General features: G+C 41.7%; 1 protein-coding gene across 2 annotated transcripts in view; it reads left to right on the top strand.

Annotated features, from left to right (window-relative positions):
* The window catches only part of KDM1A (lysine demethylase 1A), a 61,772-nt gene that overhangs the window by 32,040 nt on the left and 2,526 nt on the right, over positions 1–27,206 (top strand). For both annotated transcript variants that reach the window (XM_066270146.1, XM_066270145.1), the window contains 11 exons: positions 2,285–2,366; positions 3,085–3,179; positions 13,147–13,289; positions 14,070–14,160; positions 15,247–15,381; positions 16,085–16,158; positions 18,000–18,111; positions 22,207–22,339; positions 23,823–24,010; positions 24,402–24,516; positions 26,282–26,409. In XM_066270146.1, coding sequence (XP_066126243.1) covers positions 2,285–2,366; positions 3,085–3,179; positions 13,147–13,289; positions 14,070–14,160; positions 15,247–15,381; positions 16,085–16,158; positions 18,000–18,111; positions 22,207–22,339; positions 23,823–24,010; positions 24,402–24,516; positions 26,282–26,409 — 1,296 coding nt within the window. The remainder of the gene's footprint in view (positions 1–2,284; positions 2,367–3,084; positions 3,180–13,146; positions 13,290–14,069; positions 14,161–15,246; positions 15,382–16,084; positions 16,159–17,999; positions 18,112–22,206; positions 22,340–23,822; positions 24,011–24,401; positions 24,517–26,281; positions 26,410–27,206) is intronic.

The raw sequence follows: 27,206 nt of genomic DNA, 5'->3' as shown, positions 1-27,206 counted from the left end.
AATCTCTTGCTAAAAAAAAAATTATTCTGTTGTAGAAACAGTGTTCTGTATGTAGGGTGAGGGGAGTATATGGAATGGAAGGATGTGTGACTGAGGGAGTGCTAAGGGAGACAGAGCATGAACAAAGTCTTGGATACAGCAGCAGTTCCATTGGACTCAAAACTGGATTGCCTAACTACTGTCCATTTTATTACCATGAAACTGTTTTGCTTCCCAAGATTTCCCCAGGACAAGCAAGGACAATTAAAACCAAGTAAGAAGATCTACCAATTACATTTCAGCATTTCCCCTCCTTACACAGTACACTTTGAAAGCAAGAACTCCATAATTAAACCCTGGTCACCTAATAAGCACTAAGAAATATTGCTTGGACTGACGAATGAATAGGTGAAGGCACAAATGAGTGAATGAATCTATCAGTGCACCCAAGTCCCTAGATGAAATGGTCTCTCTCAGAGCCGCAGTCTGGCCCAGAAGCCCTAGGACTGGGATAGTGTTGAGGCCAACTCCAAAGGCTAAGGTGATGCTCTAGGAAAGCATCACACTCTTTGCTATGGTGCCATTCTAGCCACGAGGATGCCGTTCTATGGCAGCGGAGGAGGGTGGGGCTGTGGGCATCTAGGCCTTTTTGTCTGGACACCGCGGAAGCCTGTGCTCAAGCCCGATGAGCCCATGCTTAAGCCAGCAACCTCAGGGTTTCAAACATGGGACCTTAGCATCCCAGGTCAACGTTATCTACTGAGCCACCACCAGTCAGGCTAAATGACCTAAAATTCTATACAAGATTTTGAAATGTTTTGTGTAGTGCAATCCACATTGCTTTTTATAAATTTGCTAATTTTAAAAAAGTCTTCAAATATCGGCAAATCACAAATAAACAATTTCTGATACACTTATACTAAAGATAATATTGTATTAATTCAGAAAACAATTGTGTACCCTCTGTGTCCTGTGTATTAAAAAAACAGTAACGAATGTTGGGGTCATTATGATTCCTGCCCATGTGGGGCTCTAGTCTATAGGTTTTGGTTTTGCTTTGTTTGTTTTCTTGGAGTTTGTATGACCGTATTATTTAACCATGGTTGAAATACCTCTACAGCTCAGTAAAGTTGCCCCATACTTCAAAATCCCTAGTCAGCAGAGATAAACTTAGGCCTATTTAAAAGAAGCAATATTGGTAACAGTTCATGCATGATATTCTGCCCCTGAGCATGGGCCTGCTCTGGAGAACCATTTGTCAAATAAATCATTTATGAAATCATTCACAGCTGACTTTGGGCCCTAGAGGGCAGGAGTCGAAACTCAGTGGTAGCAAAGTGGTATTTAGTGTTGGAATTTTTGAGTACATATACAGTGTGTCTGTCAAGTCATGGTGCACTTTTGACCGGTCACAGGAAAGCAACAAAAGACGATAGAAATGTGAAATCTGCACCAAATAAAAGGAGAACTCTCCCAGTTTCATACCTATTCAGTGCGGTTTGATGTGGGTTCACGCATAGATTTTTTAGGGTTCCTTAGGTAGCTATCCCGTATAGCCTCTACAGACTTGTCACTGACTGATGGCCTACCAGAATGGAGTTTCTCCACCAAAGTGCCGGTTTTCTTCAACTGCTTATCCCACTGAGTGATGTTATTCCTATGTGGTGGCGCTTCGTTATAAACACGCTGATATTCACATTGCACTTTGGTCACGGATTGGAATTTAGCGAGCCACAGAACACACTGAACTTTCCTCTGTACCGTCCACATCTCGACTGGCATGGCCGTGGGCTGCTCCGCTGTATACACGGTGTTACGTCATCATCTGCGCGTGCGCATATGCTGCCACATCGTCCTACAGAAACTTGGGAGGGTTTTCCTTTTATTTGGTGCAGATTTCACATTTCTATCGTCTTTTGTTGTGACTGGTCAAAAGTACACCATGACTTTACGGACACACTGTATATGTGTGTGACCTGTGCTTAGCCTGTCCATTAGTGGTATTAGAAACAGCTGGATAGAGAGAGAACAGGACCTGTGACTAAATGTATTCTATCAAATTTCTCCCTACTTCATATCATAATTCTGTACCGTTTTATATGTCATATACCTACCTGTCCCTCAAATAGTCTTCCACTTAAACCCCATTTGCTCTTTGTGTCCACTACACTGTTTATTATACTCCATGTAATCTCTGTCCCTTTTTTTTAAATTATAGAAGACAGAGGCCTGGGATTGTACCATGCCAGGGTCTTTTGGTTAAAACAGAATTGATGATGTTAGCTGTTTAATTTCTGAAAAACAGGATCGTGTAGGTGGACGAGTTGCCACATTTCGCAAAGGAAACTATGTGGCTGATCTTGGAGCCATGGTAGTAACAGGTCTTGGTAAGTGGTTTTGTGCTGTTAATACATACCTGAAATTCATAAGATCGTTTAAGCTTGTATTTTAAAGGCATAGATCTATTTCAAAATATTGTAGATTGGCTTAGAATACACTATTCTTAGTCAGAGGTAAATTGACAAATAGTCTTCCTGAAAGGATATATCAATACGTGCAATATTTAAATTGTAGAGATATTTGGACCTAGCAGATCCAGTTTTGGAAATTATCCTAAGAACATAGACAGGTAGACTATGTTATGTTTGGGGCATTTTTAATGAGGCCTAGCAGAACATTAAAAACCACAGATGAGAAGGTGAAATTGTTACACAATGAGAACTATACAGCCACTAAAAATAGGTAATTCCATGTTTGCCTAAAAGGATGTCCACAGTTTATTGCTCAATTGTAAAGAGAGATTACAAAACAATACGTATGTTTTGATCCTTTTGTGTATGTCTGTAATTTTAAGCACATCAAATCTAGAAGGATCTGTAATAAAATGTTAACTTTGTGGGATTATAGGTAATTTTTGGCTTTCTTTGTGTTTATCTTACACATTTGTTTTACTTTGGGCATTATATATATATATATATACACACACACACACACACACACACACAAGCTTAGATTATTTTAAATTTGAGTAAAAATATTTTTGCTTAGAGGTTTTTGTTCTCTTTTCATAGATATTTTGAATTTAATCATTTGAGTTTTTCCTAGGAGGGAACCCCATGGCTGTGGTCAGCAAACAAGTAAATATGGAACTGGCCAAGATCAAGCAGAAATGCCCACTTTATGAAGCCAATGGACAAGCTGTAAGTTGAAGACAAACAGAACTTTACAAAATTTCATAGGTTCAGTTGAAAATAATTTGGGGGGAAAATATGTGTGGGTGACTATATACACATATACATATGAACTCTGAGGGCAGAAATGACGTGACTTTTTCTGATTGTTCCTTAACTCTGAGCTGTGGAGGAAGGGATTATTATTGTATATTTGCAAATGTATATGTCTGTTTAAGCATTTATCTTTAGATGTTTAATGAAGACTAGCTAGATGGTTAATCTTTTTATTTAGCGGTGACCACCTATTTCAAGAGACCCATGTAAATGAGACGTGATATTTCCTTTCTTTATGTTGTGGCTCCCATCATGTGCTTTAGCTCTGTGTGCTCTTTATGACTTCAGTTTTGTGTTTATAGGCTAAAGTTTTTAATGGCCTAGTAACCAAATGGTGCTACCTAGCTGATGCTTATGGTAGGTACTTGTTGACTAAGACGCATAGGAGCTTCCTTTACTTAGTATGACAGAAGCATGGAAGCGATGTTCAGTTTGGGAGAGTGACAGTATTTTAACAACTGTGTGATAGGCTTAGATTGTGTAAATCAGTTCAAATTTTTAGGGGCGAGTGAAATTCAAATGTTTGTATTCAGCAGAATTTTTACCAACTCCCTTATCAGGAGTAAGAGTATCTACAATTCTGAGGAAGACTAGTTTAGCTACTCTTACTAAAAGTGGTGAGATCCTAACTTTAAGATCCATGGGACATCCTAACCTCTCCCTATATACCTTTAAGCTTTATGGGGCTCATACCAGAGAAGGACAGACTTGCAGGGAATGCCTTGGTTCCCGTCTCCACCATTTTGGATCCAAATTTTTCTTGCAGAGCTTTTGGGAGGTGGAGTGGGGTGGGTGGGGGCAGCCTTCTGGCAGAATTAACAAAATAGAATGAGAGAGATTAAAAAAGGATGAAGTAGAGGTTAACTCAACAATTCAATAAACTTTTAATACTCTATAAAGTTATATAAAGGATTATAGAATTGAATAAGACAATCCTTGTTATGTAAGACACCACAGTGTCATGGGACTTATGCACAAATAATTATTTCCCAACTTTATTATGGAAATTTTCAAACATTCAAAAGTAGAAGGTGTACTGTAATTGACTTTTTACTTTTCCATGCCAATCTTATTTCATCCATCCAGCCCCCTTATGGTCTCTGGAGTATTTTAAAGCAAATCACAGTTAGTCAACAAGTATTTATTGAACATTTGCCAAAATCTAGGCCCAGTTCTAAGCACTCAAGGGGCTTACGTTCTAGTGACTCCAGATACCAAATTAACTCAAGAACATGGACAATAACAGCAGTCATTAAAATCGAAGTGATTTTGTTCCCACATATTACTCATGTGTGTTCCAGTAACACAAAGACAAGGCAAATTGATCAAGGGGTAGGTAAATTGCTACTGAAGAGCCAAGGGGGAGAGTCTCTAGAAGTAGGTGTGGGGAGAGTGGGGAGAGATTTAGAGGGATGGAGAGGAGAGCATATGTGAAGGTAGCTTAGTACTTTAACATGTAGTTGTGAAGGGAAAGGCATTGGAGGCAGAAGAAAGTTTAAATCTAAGAGAAGTCTCTGAAGAGTATGGGATTATAATGGCCAGGGGCCAGTGATACAAAGCCAAAGTTTAGGGTGGAGGCTGTTGCTTACTAGGCTGATTTGTAGGTTGGGACTTCACAAGTTCTAGATTAGGGGAAGTAACATGGACAGATAGGTATTTTAGGTAAATAGGCAGTGATGTAGAGCAGTGGTTCTCATCCTTTTTTGGGCCATGGACCGGTTTAATGTCAGAAAATATTTTCATGGACTGGCCTTTAGGGTGGGACGGATAAATGTATCACATGACCAAGACAAGCGTCAAGAGTGAGTCTTGGATGGATGTAACAGGGAATCTGGTCATTTTTTAAAAATAAAACATCGTTCAGACTTAAATATAAATAAAACAGAAATAATGTAAGTTATTTATTCTTTCTCTGCGGACCAGTACCAAATGGCCCATAGACCAGTACCGGTCCGCGGCCCGGGGATTGGGGACCACTGGTGTAGAGAATGTAGTGGAGGGAGCAAAGCCTCTAAAGTGGATGTTACATTAGTTCTCAAGAAGTAATGGAATCTAGGACTTGGCTGGGTTGTTGAGTGGATAGAGAGTCATCCTAGCATGCTGAGGGGAGGTCACGGGTTCAATCCCCAGTCAGGGCACATCCGAGAAGCAGTAAGTACACAACAGCTAAGGGAAACAACAGGTTGATGCTTCTCTCTCTCTTTCTTTCTCCAAGCAATGGAAAAATTAAATAAATAAGTAGTAATGGAGTCTACAGCAAGGATAATTACTGATTATTGAGATACTCTTTTTTAGATTTTCCTGAATGAAGAGCACCTGGATTCATTTAGTCTGTCAGTAAAAGGAAAGCGCTTTTTTTGGTAGAGCTATCCAGAGAAATTTTCTGCTTTCTTCGTATTAGATAAGCTTTAACACATTTTTAAAAAATTTTGTTTCTAAATAGTATACCAGTATTCCCCTCAAGTGTGGCCTGTAACCAGCTGCCAAGCCATGAACTAACTGTTGGTTACCACTGTGGGTCAAGGTGACTGGCTGGCTCCAGAACATAGACTGCATCATCAACCGCATTGTTAGTTTAGACGATAACTTTTTTTGGTAGCAAGACTTTCTCACTGAAGGAAGTTGTGTGTTAATTTAGGTTCTGGCATAAGCTCCTTATCTCACCAGGATCATCTTTGAGTAGCACTATAGTAAACAGCTGTTAAGCAGGTATGTGGTTTTCAGCACTTTGTACACTGGAATATTTTTCCAAGTGAAATTTGTAGTTGTCATTCAACTCTAATCTTTATAGAATTTTCCAAAGTTGGGATGTTTCTATCCCAAAACACATAAAGAGCACATTACAGTAACCAAGTAATGAGGATTCTTTAAGCATTCTTAAATTTGGGGGAACATTCTTTGTAGTATTGAGTTCCACCTGCCTAAGTCAGTCACTTAATCCTGAGGTGTGTTAATGTTTCTGTTATCTTACTGTTCTAGTAGTCTAGCTCAGAGTATGAATGGACAACTTTAACCAGAAGACTGGTTTTTAGTTTATAGAACAAGCAATAAGAACTTATAGCCCCATTAATTTATGCTTATAATTGCAGTTATGTTGCATGGCTTTAGAAATCTAAGGAGTGAGTAGGTGAGTCGCTTCATTCTCCCATTTGCAGGAGAGGAATCTAAAGCTCAGACATGTGTTTGCCTAAGGTCTTTATGTAAGTCAGGAGGATGTAGAGCTAGGATCTGTTGCCTGAGGTTCCAACCGAAAACCTTCTACTTGTTTTGCTATGCCTGTCTGATATTTCAGGGAAGGTGGGGACATGGGTCAGTGTGAGCAGATCTATGGCCTGTATGCATCAACTGGGTCTCCTTTTCAAAGAGCTTTCTTTTAAGAGTTACTCTAAGAATGCAGCAAGGTTCACCTAGATGGACACTCACCCAGCCATTGACATTCTTCAGTAAACTGTCCAATGTAGTGGGGTGGTAGCCCTCCATTATTTGTGGACAGCCTTGGTGGAAGAGAGGGTGATTTGATGGTTCTGTTGTTAGTACATAGAAATAAATTCTCATCCTCTACAAGTCCAGCAGTTAACTCAGATATAAATATTATCCCTTATACGTCTTAGGACACATCACCATGCTCAGCCATTTTGCTGCTATAGGGAAAAAAATTATATAGGAAGTGGTTTTTGTTTTGTTATCTTGTTATTTAATCACAATTACAAGAATCTTTGAAAGAATTTACTTCTCTGTTCTCATTGCATTGACAGCTAGAATATTGAGTTTCTGTGTTTGTTTTTGACAAGCTTATTTTGTGGCTCTGAATATTAGAACAAGGGTTTCCCTATTTGGTTCTAACACAAAATATCCCTGTAAATGGAAGTATCTTCCAGCTATGAAAACAATCAGAGCTATTACAGTGGCTGCCATCAGACTGACTGAAGATAGAGTTATACTCTGAACTGTATTTGAATCAGCTTTAAGTGGATGTGGAGAAGGTTGGGAAATAAGATAACATTTCAGGAACGTTTTGGGAGTCACCAGTGAGGTGACTCAAAACATGGATTGTTGGGCCAGATGGGGGAAATGACTGAATGTTTTCTGCATCTCCTGTACACCAGCCATAACTCAGGGGCTTTAGATTCTAATTTTGTTTTGGCTTCTTTTGAATATTGAAAAGGTATCTTAATCAAATTTCTGCAATACTGTAGCATTCTGCACAGGACAAAGTGAGTTGTTACCAAGTGAGATCCAAAGATTCAGAAACTACCTGGAAAAACATACTGATTTTCTTGAATGGTTTAACTGTTTTATAAGGAGGAAAGATAACACTTGAAAGGTAACAGATGCCAGGTCTTTTATAAAGACCATTCATTACCTGGATGTACTCAGTACCTACCATAAGGTAGGTAGTTTTTATCTGTATCCATGTAGAGTGGTACTTAGGTTATTAAACTTTTGACACAGGCCTGTTGGCCTTTTCCGTTTTCATCTTCCTTTGTGGAAACATCTCTGGTATCTTGAAGGCATTCTTAGCCCTTTAAAAGCATGACTGCCAATCCCTGCTTTTTATAAATATAAAACCCTCTTGCCTTCCTTCCTGTAATGTTCCTGAAGTTGCAAAATAGGTATTTTCCTCTCAAATATAGTTACAATACTGTCTTTGCTTTTCTATACTGTGTTAATTTATTATTTAACAGGAATTTACTGAGTGTCTCTACAGTATGCAAGAACTGCTGGAGTATCCCTTAGACACTTAGACACGCTGTGTGTGCCTTCTCCACATAGCCTAGTCACTGCTTTAGGGAAGTCTATATTTACATTATCTAAAAAATTCTCTGAGTTTAAAGGTAACAGCCTTGATTTATGGAATCACATTGAATTTTATTTGAATTGAGGATATACTTGTCCTTATTCTCCCTTTAGAGATAATAGCCATTATCTCATTTTCGTTAGTTATTTGGGAATCTGAATTAGACATTGTTCAATTGTAAATTTTTTCTTCCGAGTTTTACCAGAGGACCTAATCTTAATCTTTTGATTTTATCATAATTCTGGAAGTGCATGGGGATGGGAGAGGTAGAGATTGACTGTGGCCTCTGTTGGCCACATTTGGCCATTACAGCTTTTTTCAAAGTGTTATTTTCTTTGTGATGAGTTCTCTGGCCAAATCTCGGAACTCTCTGTATGCAGAACCTAGCTGCATTAACTCCATTCTGCTCTGCCGCTTAAGAACTTGTGCAGACTAGAAGTGAGATCAAGTTTTTGAAGACCTACAGAGTTTGTGGTGAACGAATGCAACCAGAGATAGGACTAAGGAAAGTTGTCCTTTCTTTGAGATGACTTCTTACAGGATTAGGGACCTGTTTAGAAAGTTGCTTGACTCTCCCTAAATACTGAGTGGGCTAGATGTGTGGGCTGCCCTCCCTCAGCCATGCTCAGGGATGGTCCATACCATCTACAGTGACAAAGCAGTCAGGATTGTGCCCATTTAGAACAGCCGGACTTGCTAAATTTTCTTAGCCATGAAGGAACTGTTTATCTGGAGCCTTTCATAGGGAAATAATTGGCTTTGAAAAGTCATCAAAATCGGCCCTAGCCAGTTGGCTCAGTGGTAGAGTGTCAGCCTGGCGTGCAGGAGTCCCGGGTTCGATTCCCGGCCAGGGCACACAGGAGAAGCGCCCATCTGCTTCTCCACCCCTCCCCCTCTCCTTCCTCTCTGTCTCTCTCTTCCTCTCCCGCAGCCAAGGCTCCATTGGAGCAAAGTTGGCCTGGGCGCTAAGGATGGCTCTGTTGCAACGGAGCAACGCCCCAGATGGGCAGAGCATTGCCCCTGGTGGGCATGCCTGGTGGATCCTGGTCGGGCGCATGCGGGAGTCTGACTGCCTTCCCATTTCCAACTTCAGAAAAATACAAAAAAAATAAATAAAAGTCATCAAAATCTTTTTCAAGTGATATCCTTTTTGTTCAGTTCTTTACTATAAAACTGTATCAATGATCCTTTCCAAAAATATCTACTTGCTTTTTAGTTTACTATAACATGTTCATGCTGTGTTGTAATATAGAAATCCAGCTGCTATCTAACGTGGTGCTTAGCCCTGTGTAATTATTTGCTGAATTTTTTCTCTAGATGCAGTTTAAGAACCTAGAATAGAATGGTCAGATAAAACTAAAATTATGCATATTGTGTTTTGAGATTTGCCAATACTTTAACTCTTTTCTGTAATTTATAGAACTAAGAATTCAAGGGTTGTCACGAAGGGGAAAGAAATCACCTGAAAATAGGTATTTAGGGGGGTGCTTAAAGATCGTCATTTGCAAAAGTTCTTTTCATTGTCGGTATGACATGTAGTACATATATAATTAGCTTAATTTTAGAAACCAATTCAAAATTTAAATATCAAGATTCAAAATTTAACTATATCAACAATACATTTTGTTTTTCACCCAAAGTGATGAATGAATAAGTATTTTGCTGTTTTCCAAATAATCCTTTCATTTCAAAGTGAAATTTTAAGGTTAATGGAAAAAAATTCAGGTTTCAGAGCTATCTTTGGTCTCACTGGCAACATTCCTACGATTGTTGAGGCAGAGAATGGGTGGGGGCTGGCAGCTGACTTGGTCGCAGTTTCCAAGGCGGCACCTCGAGTTAGAGTGGTGTACCGGAGACGCAGGCGTGCCATCCTGATGGCAGTCAGACATGGCAGCACATTTTGGTTTGGTGTTTGTTCGTTTGTTGTTGTTGTTCTTTGTTTCTTTTTCTCATTTATTACGTTTGCTTTATTTCTCACTGCTTTCTGATACCAGCTCCCTTTACCATGCCTCTCCTCCCAAACTGCCTTTATAGTTTGCCCATTTCTGTGCCCTGATGTTCCCATTTGGTCTCCATACAGTCTGTTCCCTGTTTCCCTGGTGGTTGCAGCTTCCGAGCTAACAGAATGCTTCTGTCATGCTGTGTGTTTAAAGCCTTGATTTTACTGCTGTCATACAAAACTGAATTTGATGTGGCTGTTGGGCTGTTATTTACAGTTTATTTCTCTCTCTGCTGCACTGGTTAAAAGGACACTGTCAAGGTATTTTTTTCATAATTTTTCAAATCATTTTCCTCACTGTTTACAATAACCCATTAAAAGCTTGAAACTTAAATCTTTCCCTTCCAAAGGTCCTCTCCATCATACATTCACACTGGTTTGTTGTTGTAGATTTGCGCCTATATGTTGGGCTGGTGCCATTTGAGTTTTTGTCATTGAAAGCGCATGTAAAACGTCAGGTTTTTTTGTGGGGGGGTGTGGGTGGATAAAGGAGGAAAGTATAATGAATCAGGTGGGCTGCTCAGCAAACAGAGGGAAGAAACAAAAGGTCAAATTTGGTCCCTTTAACCTTGACAGTGTCCCTTTAAATATTTCTCTACCACACAGTGGACCCCGGTTACTGAGCCTGAGCGCTGCGTATTTTTCACTCTGAACTTCCCTATGTGACTGTCCCCCTAGCTGCAAAGATTAAAGCTCATCTGACGCCAGCCATCCAGTCCACACTGGGAGAGCTTTAATCTCTACCGTTGGCACACTTGTATATTGGCACATTCTGCCCTATTGTAGAGGCATATGTGATCTGGTCCCTCTCGCTGCTATAGCATCCCGTTGCGCGGCATTATAGAGGCCACACATAGAAATACAGTATCACCTTTTGTTCTCTAGGAAAAGCAGTCAGCACATTGCATCTGTGATCCATTAAGATCTCATAACTGTCGATACCAGTTGAAAATGTAATTGTTTCCTTTTTTAAAAGTGCACCAAATTTAGTTTCTAGAACCATCCTTTTTGTAACATCATTGCAGGAATTACACCAAGCAAAATTTCAGTTGCTTTGAGCTGCTCTATATATGGACATCACATTAATGCGGAAAAGTGATGAGAAAGTAAATGAAATTTCTGACAAGACTGTCTCTTCCATTAGCTCTGATAGCTGCATAATCAGAACAAGTAGGGATGTCACCAAGAGCTCCTTTCTTTGGCCATGGAGTTGAATAGGAGGTCAGATGTGTTTGATCCACTGAGTCCCAAGTACTACCCTGATATATAAATGGCACCAAGCATCCAAAGCCTGATTTTCTGCCTTATTTCTCAACATAAACCAGAAGATTCTCAGGGTTTATATTTCTTAGACTAAGGAGGATTCTCTAATTCATAAAGGTTTTCTTGATCTCTCCTGTGTGTGGTCTTTTAGAACTCTGCTTTAAAATACGGTTTTGATTGAATCAGTTATTGTGCCTCATATTGATAGCTTCAGGGGAAAGTTGCAGTCCTTTCTGCTTTCTTTTTTTTTTTTTTTTAATGCAGATTGTACCTTGAGCCACATTCTTTTTGCCACCTTATGGCTCATATAGTTACTTGTGTGACTTATCAGTGAAGAGACAGAAGCTTGTGCTTTGAAGTCATCTGTTTAATTGGGAAGGGCAAAAACTGAAGTGTTTCAAACAAGAGGTAGAGTCTCATTGTGATCTTGTCCACAGTTATCTCTGATTACAAAGGGTCACTTCTCCTCAGCCTTAGTGTTTATTAGAACTTTAATGTTTTTTCTTTTTTTTTTTTTTTTTTTTTAATTTTTCTGAAGCTGGAAACAGGGAGAGACAGTCAGACAGACTCCCGCATGCGCCCGACTGGGATCCACCCGGCACGCCCACCAGGGGCGGTGCTCTGCCCCCCAGGGGGCGATGCTCTGCCCATCCTGGGCGTGGCCATATTGCGACCAGAGCCACTCTAGCGCCTGAGGCAGAGGCCACAGAGCCATCCCCAGCGCCCGGGCCATCTTTGCTCCATTGGAGCCTCGGCTGCGGGAGGGGAAGAGAGAGACAGAGAGGAAAGCGCGGCGGAGGGGTGGAGAAGCAAATGGGCGCTTCTCCTATGTGCCCTGGCCGGAAATCGAACCCAGGTCCTCCGCACGCTAGGCCGACGCTCTACCGCTGAGCGGCCAGGGCCAATGTTTTTTCTTGTTACCAATTTTAGGTTGACTATAAAGTGAAATTCATATTTTAAATTCTATTTCCCAGGAGATGCTCAGCCTTTTATGGCAAGAGAAGCTTGCATTAGACATTCTTTTTCCTTCTCCCACTGCTGTTAGGAAGACAGTATTAGAATTGCAGGCACAGTTTACTTGGGGGCTGAATTAAGTCGTAGCAGAAGGATTTGTGTCAGCTAACTGATGGTTTCAGGGGGCAGGGGCACAGCAGGGACTAGGAGCATGTCTTGCAGCTTGATGATCAGCTCTGCAGTCTGTTCTCTTCCTCCATGATAGAGAGCCAAACCTGGTACCTCGGTCACTTGTAATCTGAGCTTTGGACATTCAACTCTGAACTTAATCGGTGCCATAAAACACTGTTACCCTGAAAATTAATAGCTTATTAATAGCCATGAATTTCACTTCTCTCTTTCCCACTCCCACCTAAAGTCTGTCATCTTTGAGGGGAAGCAGATACTTGGGCTTTTTATTTGTCTATCTTGCCCTTTTTCTGGAAGGTCCGCTGGTGTGTTGACACAGATTTTGTTCTCGGGGGGTTTTCTAGCTATTGTTTGCATGTCCGCCCAGCTTATCTCAGTGCATGTCAGCTTCACACTTCGGTTAGCATCCGTGTGGTTCCCGGGGCTGTTCGCAGAGGTGGAGTCCCAACTCTGAGGGCAGAATTGGGAGAGTAGGAAAATATCAGTGCCAAAAACATTTCATGTCTCATTTAATGCAATTGACCACTTCATAGAAAAGAAAGTTTGACTCATTGTTCTCAAAGGCTTCCCCTTTGAGATACATGTATTGACCTTTTAATCTGTACAGTGTTTGTGTTTTCATGGATGGTTATTTTTAGTTGTATAAGGACCAACTCTGCTATACTTCGGATTTTCAGGTTCCTAAAGAGAAAGATGAAATGGTAGAGCAAGAGTTTAACCGGTTGCTAGAAGCTACGTCTTACCTTAGTCATCAGCTAGACTTCAATGTCCTCAATAATAAGCCTGTGTCCCTTGGCCAGGCATTGGAAGTTGTCATTCAGTAAGTACTTTGATACTGCTTGTTGTCTAGTGAATTCCATTTAGAGATGTGCTATTTTTAAGTTTTCCATGAAGTCTTATTTGAGCTGATTTTTGCTTATTTTCATGTGAAATAGTTAAATCTAAAAGTAAAACTAAGCCCTGGCCGGTTGGCTCAGTGGTAGAGCGTCGGCCTGGTGTGTAGAAGTCTCAGGTTCGATTCCCGGCCAGGGCACACAGGAGAAGTGCCCATTTGCTTCTCCACCCCTCCCCCTCTCCTTCCTCTCTGTCTCTCTCTTCCCCTCCCGCAGCCAAGGCTCCATTGGAGCAAGGATGGCCCAGGCGCTGGGGATGGCTCCTTGGCCTCTGCCCCAGGCGCTAGAGTGGCTCTGGTCGCAACAGAGCGACGCCCTGGAGGGGCAGAGCATCGCCCCCTGGTGGGCAGAGCTTCGCCCCTGGTGGGTGTGCCGGGTGGATCCCGGTCGGGCGCATGCGGGAGTCTGTCTGACTGTCTCTCCCCGTTTCCAGCTTCAGAAAAATACAAAAAATAAATAAATAAATAAAAGTAAAACTATCTAAAATAATTACATGATATGTAAGGCCCCTCTCAATTCTAAAGTTCACTTTTATGGCATTAAACTATATTTAACAAAGCCTAGAAAATAGTTTGCCACCAACCAATGTTCTCGATGCAAAATATTAGAAATTGCAGTGGGCCTTGATACTCTTGAATGTTTTTGATTGATACCAGCCTTAAGTCGCAAGCGGGCTGTGTGACCAGGATATACAAATTGTCTCTTAGGTTACAGGAAAAGCATGTCAAAGATGAGCAGATTGAACATTGGAAGAAGATCGTGAAAACTCAGGAGGAATTGAAAGAGCTGCTTAATAAGGTAAAAGTCTGTTTATTTTCTTCACAGTTTGAGGTGCATCAGTGGAGGGAGGCTTTAATTGAGAAATTTTGGAAGCACCGGGACTCATTATTCTTAAGAAAAATGATGAGCAGAAGGTGCTGTTTTACCTGTCAGTCCTCGGTGCGGCATTATTGGTAAATTGTTGTTAGGTGCCCTTCGGCTGTTGCAAAGCTGACCCAGTGCTCTCTGCTGACTTCTGGGACGAGAGCCAAGTCAGCTTTCCTGGGGTCAAGTTCCCATTTGTAAGGACAACATGTCAGTGGCCAGGACCAAAATTCATTGCCATCATTATTTCACCTGTGCCAAATGGTCTGTGTTTTGAGGGCTCTTCACCACCACCCTCCAGAGCCCCGGCTCCAGACTAGGAGACTGTGCTTCCTCTCGTCCTCCCCGCCACAGACATAGCAGTAGCTTAGGGAGGAAACTAGAGGTGGGACCGCCCCGGGGGGGATAGCAGAATCTGAGTGCCTCCTGGGGCGAGCCTCTTGCCTTGTTTCTTCATCCTATCAAGTGAGGAGGCCTCAGTACCCCTTCATGACTGAGGTATGGATGACATGAGAAGAGTGGCCAGCTGCCATGGGGCCCCCGTCTCAGGCCTTAGCTGTCACCTAGTGCTCTGTAGCGGCATCAGCAACCTGACCAGACTCACCTTGGGAACGGTTCCTTCCAGGGCTTTGTGTGATGACTTGATTCTTTGTATATTTAAAAGACAAATCATGATCATTTGTTTCCCAAAACAGGGTTAAGTTGGTGGTAGTTTGTTTTTCCTGGAAATTACATTAATTTCTGTGTGTTTATATATACATACATATATATATTTTTTTAATTAATGGGACACTCCTAGTTAACTCATTTGTTTTAGAAGGCAGAATCAATTTTACTGTGTAATAGTGATGTGATGTCTCTATGTTCTCCACATAGGGGTTTTTCCCTTTTCTAAAATGTTATGATACAGAATTCCAAGGACTTGTTATAATAACAGTTTAGGGGAGGAGCCGAAGCATGTGATTTAGAGGTGGATCATATCACTATCTGGAATGGTAAATTTGCATTTTTCTCTCTTAGATGGTAAATTTGAAAGAGAAAATTAAAGAACTCCATCAGCAATACAAAGAAGCATCTGAAGTCAAGCCACCCAGAGATATCACTGCTGAGTTCTTAGTGAAGAGCAAACACAGGGATCTGACTGCCCTGTGCAAGGTGTAGTATACATGCATACATGCCCAGTTGCTTTCACTTAGAATCCTAAGAAATAGCCTAGATCTGAGGGACTCCAGAAAGGAGAGAGCCACCAGCCAGCCACGGGTGCCTGCAGTAGGAAGAACAGGGTTTGGTACATAGAAGCCATGGGGACCTAATGGGTTAATCTGGTTTGAAATTACTTTTTCTGCAGAATTCCTACTTTATTTTCACAGTCTCATCCTTTAGCTTACTTAATCTCATTTAAGCCCTTTTGTATAGTTCATCCTTGACGGTTTAGAATAATTCTATAATGAACATAGACTCCCTAGTCATTTGGAGTCAGATTACCTAGTTGAAATCCATAACTTAGTCTCTCCTAGCCATGTGACCTTGGGCTACTTAATCACCTCATCTGTGACATGGAGTTAATATAACTCACTTCTAAAGGATCTGCAGTGCATACTCCGTGCTGGGGACATGGTAAGTGCACAGGGCGTGGTAGTTGCTGTTCTTGGCCTGCCACCCCCAGCCTTTATTTCAGGCTCACATTATAACTTGTTTCCAAGAGCAACCATCCCTGAGCCCTGACCCAGCCTTCAGCTCAGATAATGTGTAGATATGATCTGGGCAGCGATGTGGTCTTGATGTTACATTTTGTGGTATAAATAACTAGGTGGGTCTCTGACCCATCCAGATCAACTTTGTTCTCTTAATTTATCAGGAATATGATGAATTAGCTGAAACACAAGGAAAGCTAGAAGAAAAACTTCAAGAATTGGAAGCCAATCCTCCAAGGTAAGAAAAACGTACAGACACTCAGAGAGCTAGCTTTTACTGTTCTTGCTGTTAGATATAGAGGGCAAATTATAAAGCACTATGGTTTGGGTTATGTTCAATGAATGGAATATAAACTTTCATGAATGGAAGATACCTGTATAGTATTAGTGCATATGGACTACAGTTTACCTTTGAACAACACAGGTTTGAATTGCTTGAGTCCACTTACATGTGGATTTTTTTCAGTAAATATATTGGAAAAAATTTTTTGGAAATTTACAACAACTTGAAAAACCTTGACCACAGCCACACAGCCTAGAAATCTAGAAAATATTAAAAGTTAGATATGTCATAAGTGCATAAAATACATACACACATATTTTCCTTATAATTTTCTTTTCTCTGGTTTACATTATTACAAGAATATAGTCTACAATACACATAACATACAAATATATGTTAATTGACTGTAATTTATTGGTGAGGCTTCCTGTCAAGAGTAAGCTATAAGTTTTGGGACAGCCTGACCAGGCAGTGGCGCAGTGGATAGAGCGTCAGACTGGGATGTGGAGGATCCAGGTTCAAGACCCTGAGGTCGCCAGCTTGAGTGTGGGCTTGTCTGGTTTGAGCAAGGCTCACTGGCTTGAGCCCAAGGTCGCTGGCTCGAGCAAGGGGTCACTCGATCTGCTGTAGCCCTCCCCGGTCAAGGCACATATGAGAAATCAATCAATGAACAACTAAGGAGCCCCAGTGAAGAACTGATGTTTCTCATCTCTCTCCCTTCTTGTCTGTCTGTCCCTATCTGTCCCTCTCTCTGACTTTCTCTGTCTCTGCCAAAAAAATAAATAAACAAACTACCTTTCAGTATATCGTTTAAAAAAAAAAGTTTTGGGAGAGTCAAAGGCTAACCCAGGTATTTGGGAAGGGGTGGTTGTCAGTGCCCTTAACCCTGAGTTGTTCATTGGTTTAACAATGCTTCTAAAGTTCTTAAATCCCCTAGTCTTGTGTTTTAATGTGTAGAAGTATCTTTTATGAAGATAGTCTTTCTCCATAAAATCTGATATTTGAAAATATAGTAAATGAAAATGGTCTTTGAGTGGCATAGAAGGTTGTATTGCTTCAAATTCCCATAATTCTGAGGAGTAGGATAGCATTACACTTTACTTCCACTGGGTTTTGACAGTGAATACTTAATTAAGTACTGGTACTGTGCTCCGTATTGCGTCTCCCCTCCATGCAGCTCTACTCTGTTCTGTAGTCAGGGGTGCTACCCACTTTTGCCAAAATGCCCATGCTTTGTTTTAAAATAAAAAAACAAAATTTTTACAATGAATATGCTTTATAATACAAGTTAATCTTATAAAGAAGTCTTTTCTTGGCCTGACCTGTGGTGGCGCAGTAGATAAAGCCTCGACCTGGAAATGCTGAGGTCGCCTGTTGGAAACCCTGGGCTTGTCTGGTCAAGGCACATACAGGAGTTGCTGCTTCCTGCCCCCCCCCCCTCTTTCTTTCTTTCTCCTCCCCTCCCTCCCTCTCCCTCTCTCCTCTCACCTCTCTAAAATGAATAAATAAAAAGAAAAAAATGTTTTTAAAAAAAAGAAGTCTTTTTTTTTTCCCCCAGACAGACGAGGCCTGATTATAATTTGCTTTGTGTAGTGAGCATGGCACTGTAGTAGGCACCAGGAATATAGGGGTTAATTAGATAGAGCAGGTCTTACTTTTTGACTTAGAATTTCTTCATATAAGGCACAGGCGTAGGTTCAGGTTGGCATGCCGTGACCGAGATCACCACATCAGCCCAGAGAGCACTGCTGTAAAGTTCTCTAATAACCTCCCACTCCTGTCTTCTTGTTTTGCAGTGATGTGTACCTCTCGTCAAGAGACAGACAGATACTTGACTGGCATTTTGCAAATCTTGAATTTGCTAATGCCACACCTCTTTCAACACTCTCCCTTAAACATTGGGATCAGGTAAATTCCTTTATTGTTTATTTCAGGCGTCCCCAAACTATGGCCCATGGGCCGCATGCGGCCCCCTGAGGCCATTTATCCGGGCCCTCCGCACTTCCGGAAGGGGCACCTCTTTCATTGGTGGTCAGTGAGAGGAGCACTGTATGTGGTGGCCCTCCAACGGTCTGAGAGACAGTGAACTGGCCCCCTGTGTAAAAAGTTTGGGGACCCCTGGTTTATATGTTGCACGTCTTGGAGAGGGCTCTTAAGAGAAACTGTTTATTTGTATGTGTGTTTCTAAATAGCCGTTATTAAGAAAGCTAATTTACATTCAATAAAGCTCACTTATTTTAAGTGAACGGTTTGGTTTTGCCAAACTTAATTAGTCATGAATCATCACCACAGTCAAGAATAGAATGTTTTCTGCCTGACCAAGTGATGGCACAGTGGAAAGGGCTTCGACCTGGGATGCTGAGGACCAACCCAGGTTCAAAACCCCAAGCTCACCAGCCTAAGCATGGGGTCGCCAGCTGGAGCGTGGGATCATAGACATGATTCTATGGTCCCTGGCTTAAAGCCCAAGGTTGCTGGCTCAGCTGGAGCCCCACCCCCACCCCACCCCACCCCACCCCACTCTCGGTCAAGGCACCTATGAGAAAGCAATCAATGAACAACTAAAGTGCCACAACTGTGAGTTGATGCTTCTCCTCCCTCCCTCTCTCTCTTTCTCTCTCTCTCACTAAAAAAAAAAAAAACGTTCACTATCCTTAAAAAAGTTTTCTCTTGCTTTTTAGTAGTCACTCCCCACCTCTCCTACTCTATGTCCTACAACAGTGGTCGGCAAACTCATTAGTCAACAGAGCCAAATATCAACAGTACAATGATTGAAATTTCTTTTGAGAGCCAAACTTTTTAAACTATATGGGTAGGTACATTCCTTATTGAGGTAGCGCCCGCACGTGGTATTCTGTGGAAGAACCACACTCAAGGGGCCAAAGAGCTGCATGTGGCTCGGGAGCCGCAGTTTGCTGACCACTGCCAACCATGGATTTGCTTTGTCATTATAATTTTGCTTTTTCTAGAATTACATATAAAATGAACCATACAGTATAGTGTCCTGCAATATATAGCCTTTTGTGTGTAATGACTTTTACTTAGCAGAAGTTTTTTGAGATTCATTGTTGTGATTATCCGTAGTTCCCTTTTTTTAATAGTATTCCATTGTATGGTATTTAAATAGTATTCCATTGTATGGATTGTCCCATTCACTGATAACATTGATGGACGTGTGTGTGTTTGTTTCCATTGTTGGCTATTGAATATTATTAAAATTATTAAAGCTGGCATGAAAGATCGTGTCTTTCTCTTGGATAAATATCGAGGATTGAAATTGCTGAATCATATAGGAGTTTTATAAAGCTTCATTAGAAACTTCTAAACTGTTTTCCAATTTTCATTTCCACTAGCAATATATGGAAGTTCAGTTGCTCCACATCCTCACGTGCACTTGGTCCTATCAGTTTTAAAATTGTAGCCATTCTAGCCCTGGCCAGGTAGCTCAGTTTATTAGAATGTCATCTTGATATGCCAATGTTGTGGGTTCGATCCCTGATCAGGGCACATACAAGAATCAAACAAAGAATACAGAAATAAGTGGAACAACAGATTCTCTCTCTCTCTCTCGCTCTCCCTTTCCCCCTTTCTCTCTCCCTCACACCCCTCCCTCTCTCTAAAATCCATCAATTAAATTCTAGCATTCTAATATTTTATTGTGGTTTAATTTGCATTTCCCTGATGACTGGTGATGTGAAGCATCTTTTCATGTACTTATTGGCCATTTGTATGTCAGTTTGAAAATTTATTCGTATCTTTTGCCCATTAAAAAAAAAATCTGGTTGTTGTGAGAGTTCATTGTGTTCTTTAAATTCTGGATACAATTTCTTTGTCAGATTTTGTTTTGCAAATATTTTCTATCAGTCTGCAGCTTGCCTTTTTATTTTCTAAATGGTATCTTTCAAAGAGCAAAATTTTTCATTTTATGAAGTCCCGTTTTATTAAATTTCAGGCTTTGTGGGGTTTTTTGTAAAATTCTGAAAATTTTTTGTCTAAACCAAGATTGCAAAGATTTTCTTCAGTTTTCTTCATTAAGTTTTATGGACTTTGCTCTTATGTTAGGTCTGTGATCAGTTTGAATTAATTTTTATGTATAATGAGAGGTGAGGTTAGGGCTTCTGTTTTCCATATGGTTTTCTAATTAAGCAACCCAGCACTGTCCTTTTCTTTCATTTGCCTTGGCACCCTGTTGAAAATTAGTTGATCAGGTGTGAGTCTGTTGTGGTTACTTTTTTGTGTTCGTTTTTCTGTCTGTGCCCCACCATCACACTGTCTTGATTGTTACTGTTCTGTATTATTTCTTAAAATCAGGAAAGTTCTCCAGCTTTGTTCTTTTTTAAATTGCTTTGGTCTTCTATATTTTCATAAAAATTTTAGAATGAGTTTGTCAATTTCTATTAAAAAATAACTTCTGGGATTTTAATTCGGATTGCACGGAATCTGTAGATAATTAGGTTGGTTGTGATCTCCATATTGTCTTCTAATCCTTGAACATGATAGAATCTTTTGTCACATTATTAAGTATTTTAAGGGTGATTTACTCTTTTGTGTATGTGTGTGTGACAGAGACAGAGAGAGGGACAGATAGGGACAGACAAAAAGGAAGAGAGATGAGAAGCATCAATTCTTCGTTGCAGCACCTTAGTTGTTCATTGATTGCTTTCTCATATGTGCCTTGATCGTGGGGCTACAGCAGACCGAGTGACCCCTTGCTTGAGCCAGCGACCTTGGGCCTCAACTGGTGAGCCTTGCTCAAACCAGACGAGCCCGCGCTCAAGCCAGCGACCTTAGGGTTTCAAACATGGGTCCTCTGTGTCCTAGTCCGACACTTTATCCACTGTGCCACTGCCTGGTCAGGCAACAGTGATTTATTCTTGAACCAGTGACAAGTCATAGGGCTTCTTAGATATCAAATGGACCAATCTCTAAATCTGAGACTTTGGCCAGACTTAAGACTGTATTACATTTTTACTTACATATTTTCATTATACATTTTCCTAGTAAGACTTTTTAATCTTTAGATTATACCTTGGTGTTCTTTAGCATTTGAATTATAGTGAGAATTGGGCTTGTTAATGGTAAAAATCTTACAGAAATCCTACTTTCTTTGTGGTTTTTCATGTAAATACTAAATTAGACCCTTTCTAGTAACTTCTTTATGTATCATTTGGAGTTTCAATATGTATCATTGTAATTGTGTTGAATTTTTAACTGTGGGTGATTTGAACTGATCCATACAGGGCGGGAGATGCGTCAGTAACTTAAGTGGTGAGAGTTTTGTTGCCAGCCCAGTATTTTTTATCTAATTCCTAAGAATTGTGTTTTCCCCAGGAATTCCATAAAATTTGAAATACTGACTAGCCTTCAAAATTGTCTCTATAAAAAATTTTTAGTAAATTCAAAAGAATAAGATTTTGTGGGGAACTCTTCCAAGCCAAATCGTGACTTCTGTACTATATAAATTACCCTGGGCCGGTCTTTATAATCCCAGATTGCCTTCATCTGCTTCAGCTGACTTTAGTTTTGGAAGTCTTCCTCAGCTTTAAAACCTGTACGTTTAAGGAATAAAGATGATTTTGCTCTTGGGTAAAGAAAATGTAATTAGGATGGTGAATCTGATTCCTACCAAGTTTGTAATGCGTTGAAAAACGAAACAAAAACTGTATGTAATTGTCTGACTTGACTGAATCGGCCTCCTTCCGTCTCCCACCCCCATAAGTAGTCTAGACTTGGTGATAAAAACTCTGTCTAGGGGAGAAAAGAAATTGCCCTAATTCCACTGCCCCAAAATTGTGGACATTTTGGCACATTTCTCTTTTCCATTTAGTTTCCTGGGGCAGCTGTAGCTGAACACAGAGTGTTCTTTCATTTCTGCCTGAGCACATTAGTATATTGACAGTTTCCACAAACTGTTGTTCTTAGCATTATTGTACAGAACTCAATATAAATGGCATAAATTAGATTAAGAAAACATGAAGCTATGCCCTTTTCTCTCCTCCTCAGGATGATGACTTCGAGTTTACTGGCAGCCACCTGACAGTGAGGAACGGCTACTCGTGTGTGCCTGTGGCGCTAGCGGAAGGCCTGGACATTAAACTGAACACAGCGGTGCGGCAAGTTCGCTACACTGCCTCAGGTGCGCTGCTGCTCTGTTCGTGAGCAGATCTCTGCAGAACGGCGCTTATCTTGTGTGCAGTTTGACCTATAGAGAAGTACTGGGTCATTTCCTGATAGAATGCCTTATAAACTAGGACTCTTAAATCAAAAAATTTGCATTTACAAAAGGGTTGAGCAATAGTGCTTTTGGTGGTTCTAACCCCATTATTGTGTAAACCAGCAAATTGAGACAAGTTTTAGTTTCCAAATTGTGCATGAATTGATATTATAGTAACAGCCAGTGACTTTGGCTCTAATTTTGCTAAATACTATATATTCTTAAACTTGGACCCCTAGTCCCCAGTGGGATCCACACCTTTATTTCACCATCTTGCATCTTGGTCTTAGGATCCATTCCGGCTCTTCTTCTTCAGGTATTCAGGTGGGCTGACGGCTCCGGCTACTTTCAGTTCTGGGAGCAGTCCTGCTCATAAGTTTATTTCAAATTGCGCCAATTCCTGAGGCAGTAGGCTCAGTGCAACTCAGTGCAGAGAACCCGCTGTCCACCCACCTTTAGAGTTAATCATCTTGAACTCCTTATAGTAACTAGTCACTCCCCTCTCTGAGGGCCCTCATAACAAATGGACATGTGGTCACCAATCCTGCCCCTCATAGCCCCTTTCCTAGAGTTTCCAAGAACACCACAAATATTTTATTAATATTCACTGAAACAGGTTTCCATTTATGTGTTTGCTTCAGAGAAAGCTTTTAGCTGATGGTGTTGAGAACATCTATAGCCTTTAGCCATTTGCATGCAGGTGAAGAACAGTGAGAATAGCTTTGTATTGGTCATTTTGTCTAGTTCTGTGACCGCAAAAAATGAACATGTACTGAGCTCTAATATTTATTTGAACTATTTATATATAATGTTGAAGTTATATAAATAGGCATTCACTGAAGAGAAAAGCACAAGTGAGGATAAATTAACCTATTTTCAGTGCCTTTTCTGTGGTCAGCTTTGGGCTCACTCGTGTTCTGGCATTGCAGTGCATTCTGTGACAAGCTCCATGGTTCGGAGCGGTGACCCTCAGGGCTGTACCACGGGCTTCTGCCCATTCTTCTCTCAGTCCTGAGTGAGCGAGCACCTGCCTGCAGTGGAGGAGATACTGGTTCTGTTGGGACAGAAATTTTACTCGAATTTTGGTCTAGACTTACTTAACTTCGGTAAATGATTGGGCCCTTTTCTTATTCCAGAAGGTCAGTGTACCAGGAAGGTGAGATAGTGCAGTGGTCAAGACCAAGGACTCTGAAGTTACTCTTAGGGTTTGAATACTGGCACTTACTACCTGTGTTATTTCACTTCTGCCTCAGTTTCCTTCTATAAAAATTGGATAGAACCAACTTCACAGATCTATATGAAGAATTAATTGGGGTGGCATGGAGAGCCCGCTGTGCACTAAGTGTCCAGTACCTTTATCAGTACTGTCTCATCACCAGTGAGGTCGTTTCCCTCGACCCTGCAGGGTGTGAAGTGATAGCTGTGAACACACGCTCCACGAGCCAGACCTTCATTTACAAATGTGACGCGGTCCTCTGCACCCTCCCCCTGGGTGTGCTAAAGCAGCAGCCGCCAGCTGTTCAGTTTGTGCCGCCCCTTCCTGAGTGGAAAACATCTGCGGTCCAAAGGATGGGATTCGGCAACCTTAACAAGGTAACCGCCCTTGGCACCTCTCATACCCACTATACAAGTAGTCTCATTGCCCTCCAGTTGATCAAGAGAGGGGTTGGCATTTTCATACATTTCGCTGTGCTCTCAATGCTGATAAAGTAAGACCTGTCCATTCATCCACTTCATTGCCTAATTATACATAAAGTAGCCATGAGAGCTTAGTCTTCTTTCTTTACTTCGCAAACCCAAGCCAAACCCTAAATGTCATCCTAAGTAATACATTTATAATAGGGATTTCTAGGCTTGTATTAAGAGTAGTTTTTAGAAGAAATTTAAATAAGGTCTGAAGAAGTATTCCTGTTGAGGCACAGCTGCGCTTGGAGCCATATTCTTGGAGCCCTGTCACCAGTCGTGTGCTCCTTCTTTATGATAGGTGGTGTTGTGCTTTGACCGGGTGTTCTGGGATCCAAGTGTCAATCTGTTCGGGCATGTGGGCAGCACGACTGCCAGCAGGGGGGAGCTCTTCCTCTTCTGGAACCTCTATAAAGGTAACTGCTTTCTAGTTTTAATCCTGCTCACATCCATATAGGAGTAGAGAATTAGTAATATTTGGGTTTTTCTCAAATACATATGTCTGGATTTTTCATTAACTCTATAAGCAATTCCTGAAATCCCTTGTTAGGTGCTAGGTTTATGGTGGGGGGCTCCCTTCAAGGAGCCCACGATGAGCTTGTGGGGGATACAGTGAGAAGGGTGGCAGTCTCAGAACAGGACAATAACTAGACAACAGGGTGAAAGCAAAAGAAAACATAAAAGGAAGAATCAACCCCACCAGGAGGGATCAGCCTGGAGAGGCTTCCTGGAAGGAGAGATTTGTATTCCTTATTCTCAGACTTTTATGTCTGACTTGCCCCTGAATCTTTGATCATTTCCCTTAGAATGTATTTATGGAACTCCTATCTCCTGTTGCACTTTCTTCTGTATTTGGATTCCTCTTAATCCTAAACGGAGCTTTAAGAAAAAGATGTATTTAGACCCTACCTCATTCCAGGGAAAGAATGTAGGCATGTACTGTGCAGCGCTGTCAGCAGGCACGGCCTTGACCGTGCAGACACATCCATGAACATTTTGACGCCCACCCCAGTCCTTCCATCACTGCTCCCTGCTGATCCACTGATCCACAGAGGAGGCCCTTCGTTCTGAGCACACTGCTTTATGACAGTGGCTTTCTTTCCCTTCTCTTTCCCTTTCCCTTTCCCTTATCCCTTCCCTGTCCAGGCCATCGAGTCCTGTCAGTGCCAGTCTCCCAAGCCAACCTATTTGCTTCTCTTTTCTGCTGCCCCTCCCAGTCCGTGCCACTCTCCTCTTACCGATTCTATTGCCAGCAGCCACTAACTGCTATCCCTGCTGCTGTCTTTTGAGGGTTTTATGGCCATTACTAACAAGCCTGCATAATCTATCCCTTCTCTACTTCGTCTCCTCGTTCTTCATTCCTCCCACCCCCACCATCACGCCTCCCCACTCCCTGGGCTGCAGACTCCCTTGCTGCTCTCCTAGAACCCTGGAATACACCGTGCTGTTTTCTACCTCAGGGCCTCTGCCCTCAAGTACTGTGCCTGGGGTGCTTTTATTTTCCTTCTCTTCCCTCCCAACATGACTTACTCTACCCAGCCTTCAGGTCTTCACTGAAATGTCACTGTTTCAAAGAGCACTTCAAAGGTATACATACCCCCACTGCTCCAAATTGAAATTCTCTGTATCCTGTGTTTTTAATAGCTTCTGTCACAGTTCTTAATTATATATCTATGATTATTTGTGTATCTATAGAGTATATAGTCTAGTTTCCAAATTTTCTATCCCCAGCATCTAAAACTGTGCCTATCACATAAACCTGCTACATAAATACTCACCAGATGGCTGTGTAAAGGCGGTGACGGGCTTGGAGGAGCCCGGGATAGCTGAGGTTACCCTGTCGTGGAGCTGCTCCAGTGGTCAGGGCTGAGAAGTCTTTGCTTCAGTACCAGGATACTTGTTGGTTTTCTTTTTTTTAACAAGTTCTGAAGTTACATCTTCTGGACTTATGTAGTCTGCAGTTACAAGCAGTGAAGTACTTGAGTCCCTCTTCACTCACTAGAGTTTGCCAGCCCCTCGGGGATAGACTGCAAGTTGCTGTATCAGAAGCAACTTGTCCCTCATGAGTGGTGTATGTCTCTTGGTCATCAGATTTCAAAGCACCAAGAATAATGTGGGGCCTGGTAAGATTCTTGAGAAAGTCTAGAGGAAAACCCTGGAATTGTCCTTTCTGTTCCCTAGCTCCAATACTATTGGCACTAGTGGCAGGAGAAGCTGCTGGCATCATGGAAAACATAAGTGATGATGTGATTGTAGGCCGATGCCTGGCCATTCTCAAAGGGATTTTTGGTAGCAGTGCAGTGCCCCAGGTAAGTAAGTGGGTTGGCCAAGTGGGGACCTGGGGTTCAGACTAAAGCAGGGTTTGATGTATTCTCTTAAGTTGCAGCACAGGTAGTTGGTCAGGACAGTTTCAGCCAGAATTGAGAAGTGTGTGTGGATTTACATGAATGCAAATGCTAATACACTGCTCATAAAAATGAAAGGATACTGGATGGCTTCATACTCATTTTGAAATATTCCCTAATTTTTGTGAGCAGTGTATCTGGAGTTCATGCCGTATGTATGGGGTTCAGAAAGGTATTTGCTGCTTTTTTTTTTTCTGTATTTTTCTGAAGCTGGAAACGAGGAGAGACAGACTCCCGCATGCGCCCGGCCGGGATCCACCCGGCACGCCCACCAGGGGGCGACGCTCTGCCCCTCCGGGGCGTCGCTCTGTTGCAACCAGAGTCACTCTAGCGCCTGGGGCAGAGGCCAAGGAGCCATCCCCAGCGCCCGGGCCATCTTTGCTCCAATGGAGCCTTGGCTGCGGGAGGGGAAGAGAGAGACAGAGAAGAAGGAGAGGGGGAGGGGTGGAGAAGCAGATGGGCGCTTCTCCTGTGTGCCCTGGCCGGGAATAGAACCCAGGACTTCTGCACGCCAGGCTGACGCTCTACCACTGAGCCAACCGGCCAGGGCCGTATTTTCTGCATTTGACTCCTTGTCTGTTCTCTGCTTTTGGAATCATACCACCACCACCACCACCACACAACCCCTTTCAGATAAAGTGGCCACACTCCATCAGGGAAGTCTTAAGAGAATCTTGGTACTTTTTTCTATTCTTTAGGCC

The sequence above is a fragment of the Saccopteryx bilineata genome, chromosome 3 (assembly GCF_036850765.1).
Source record: "Saccopteryx bilineata isolate mSacBil1 chromosome 3, mSacBil1_pri_phased_curated, whole genome shotgun sequence".
Classification (NCBI taxonomy): domain Eukaryota; kingdom Metazoa; phylum Chordata; class Mammalia; order Chiroptera; family Emballonuridae; genus Saccopteryx; species Saccopteryx bilineata.
The sequence above is the reverse complement of the archived record's forward strand: the minus strand, read 5'-3'. Positions and strand labels throughout refer to the sequence as shown.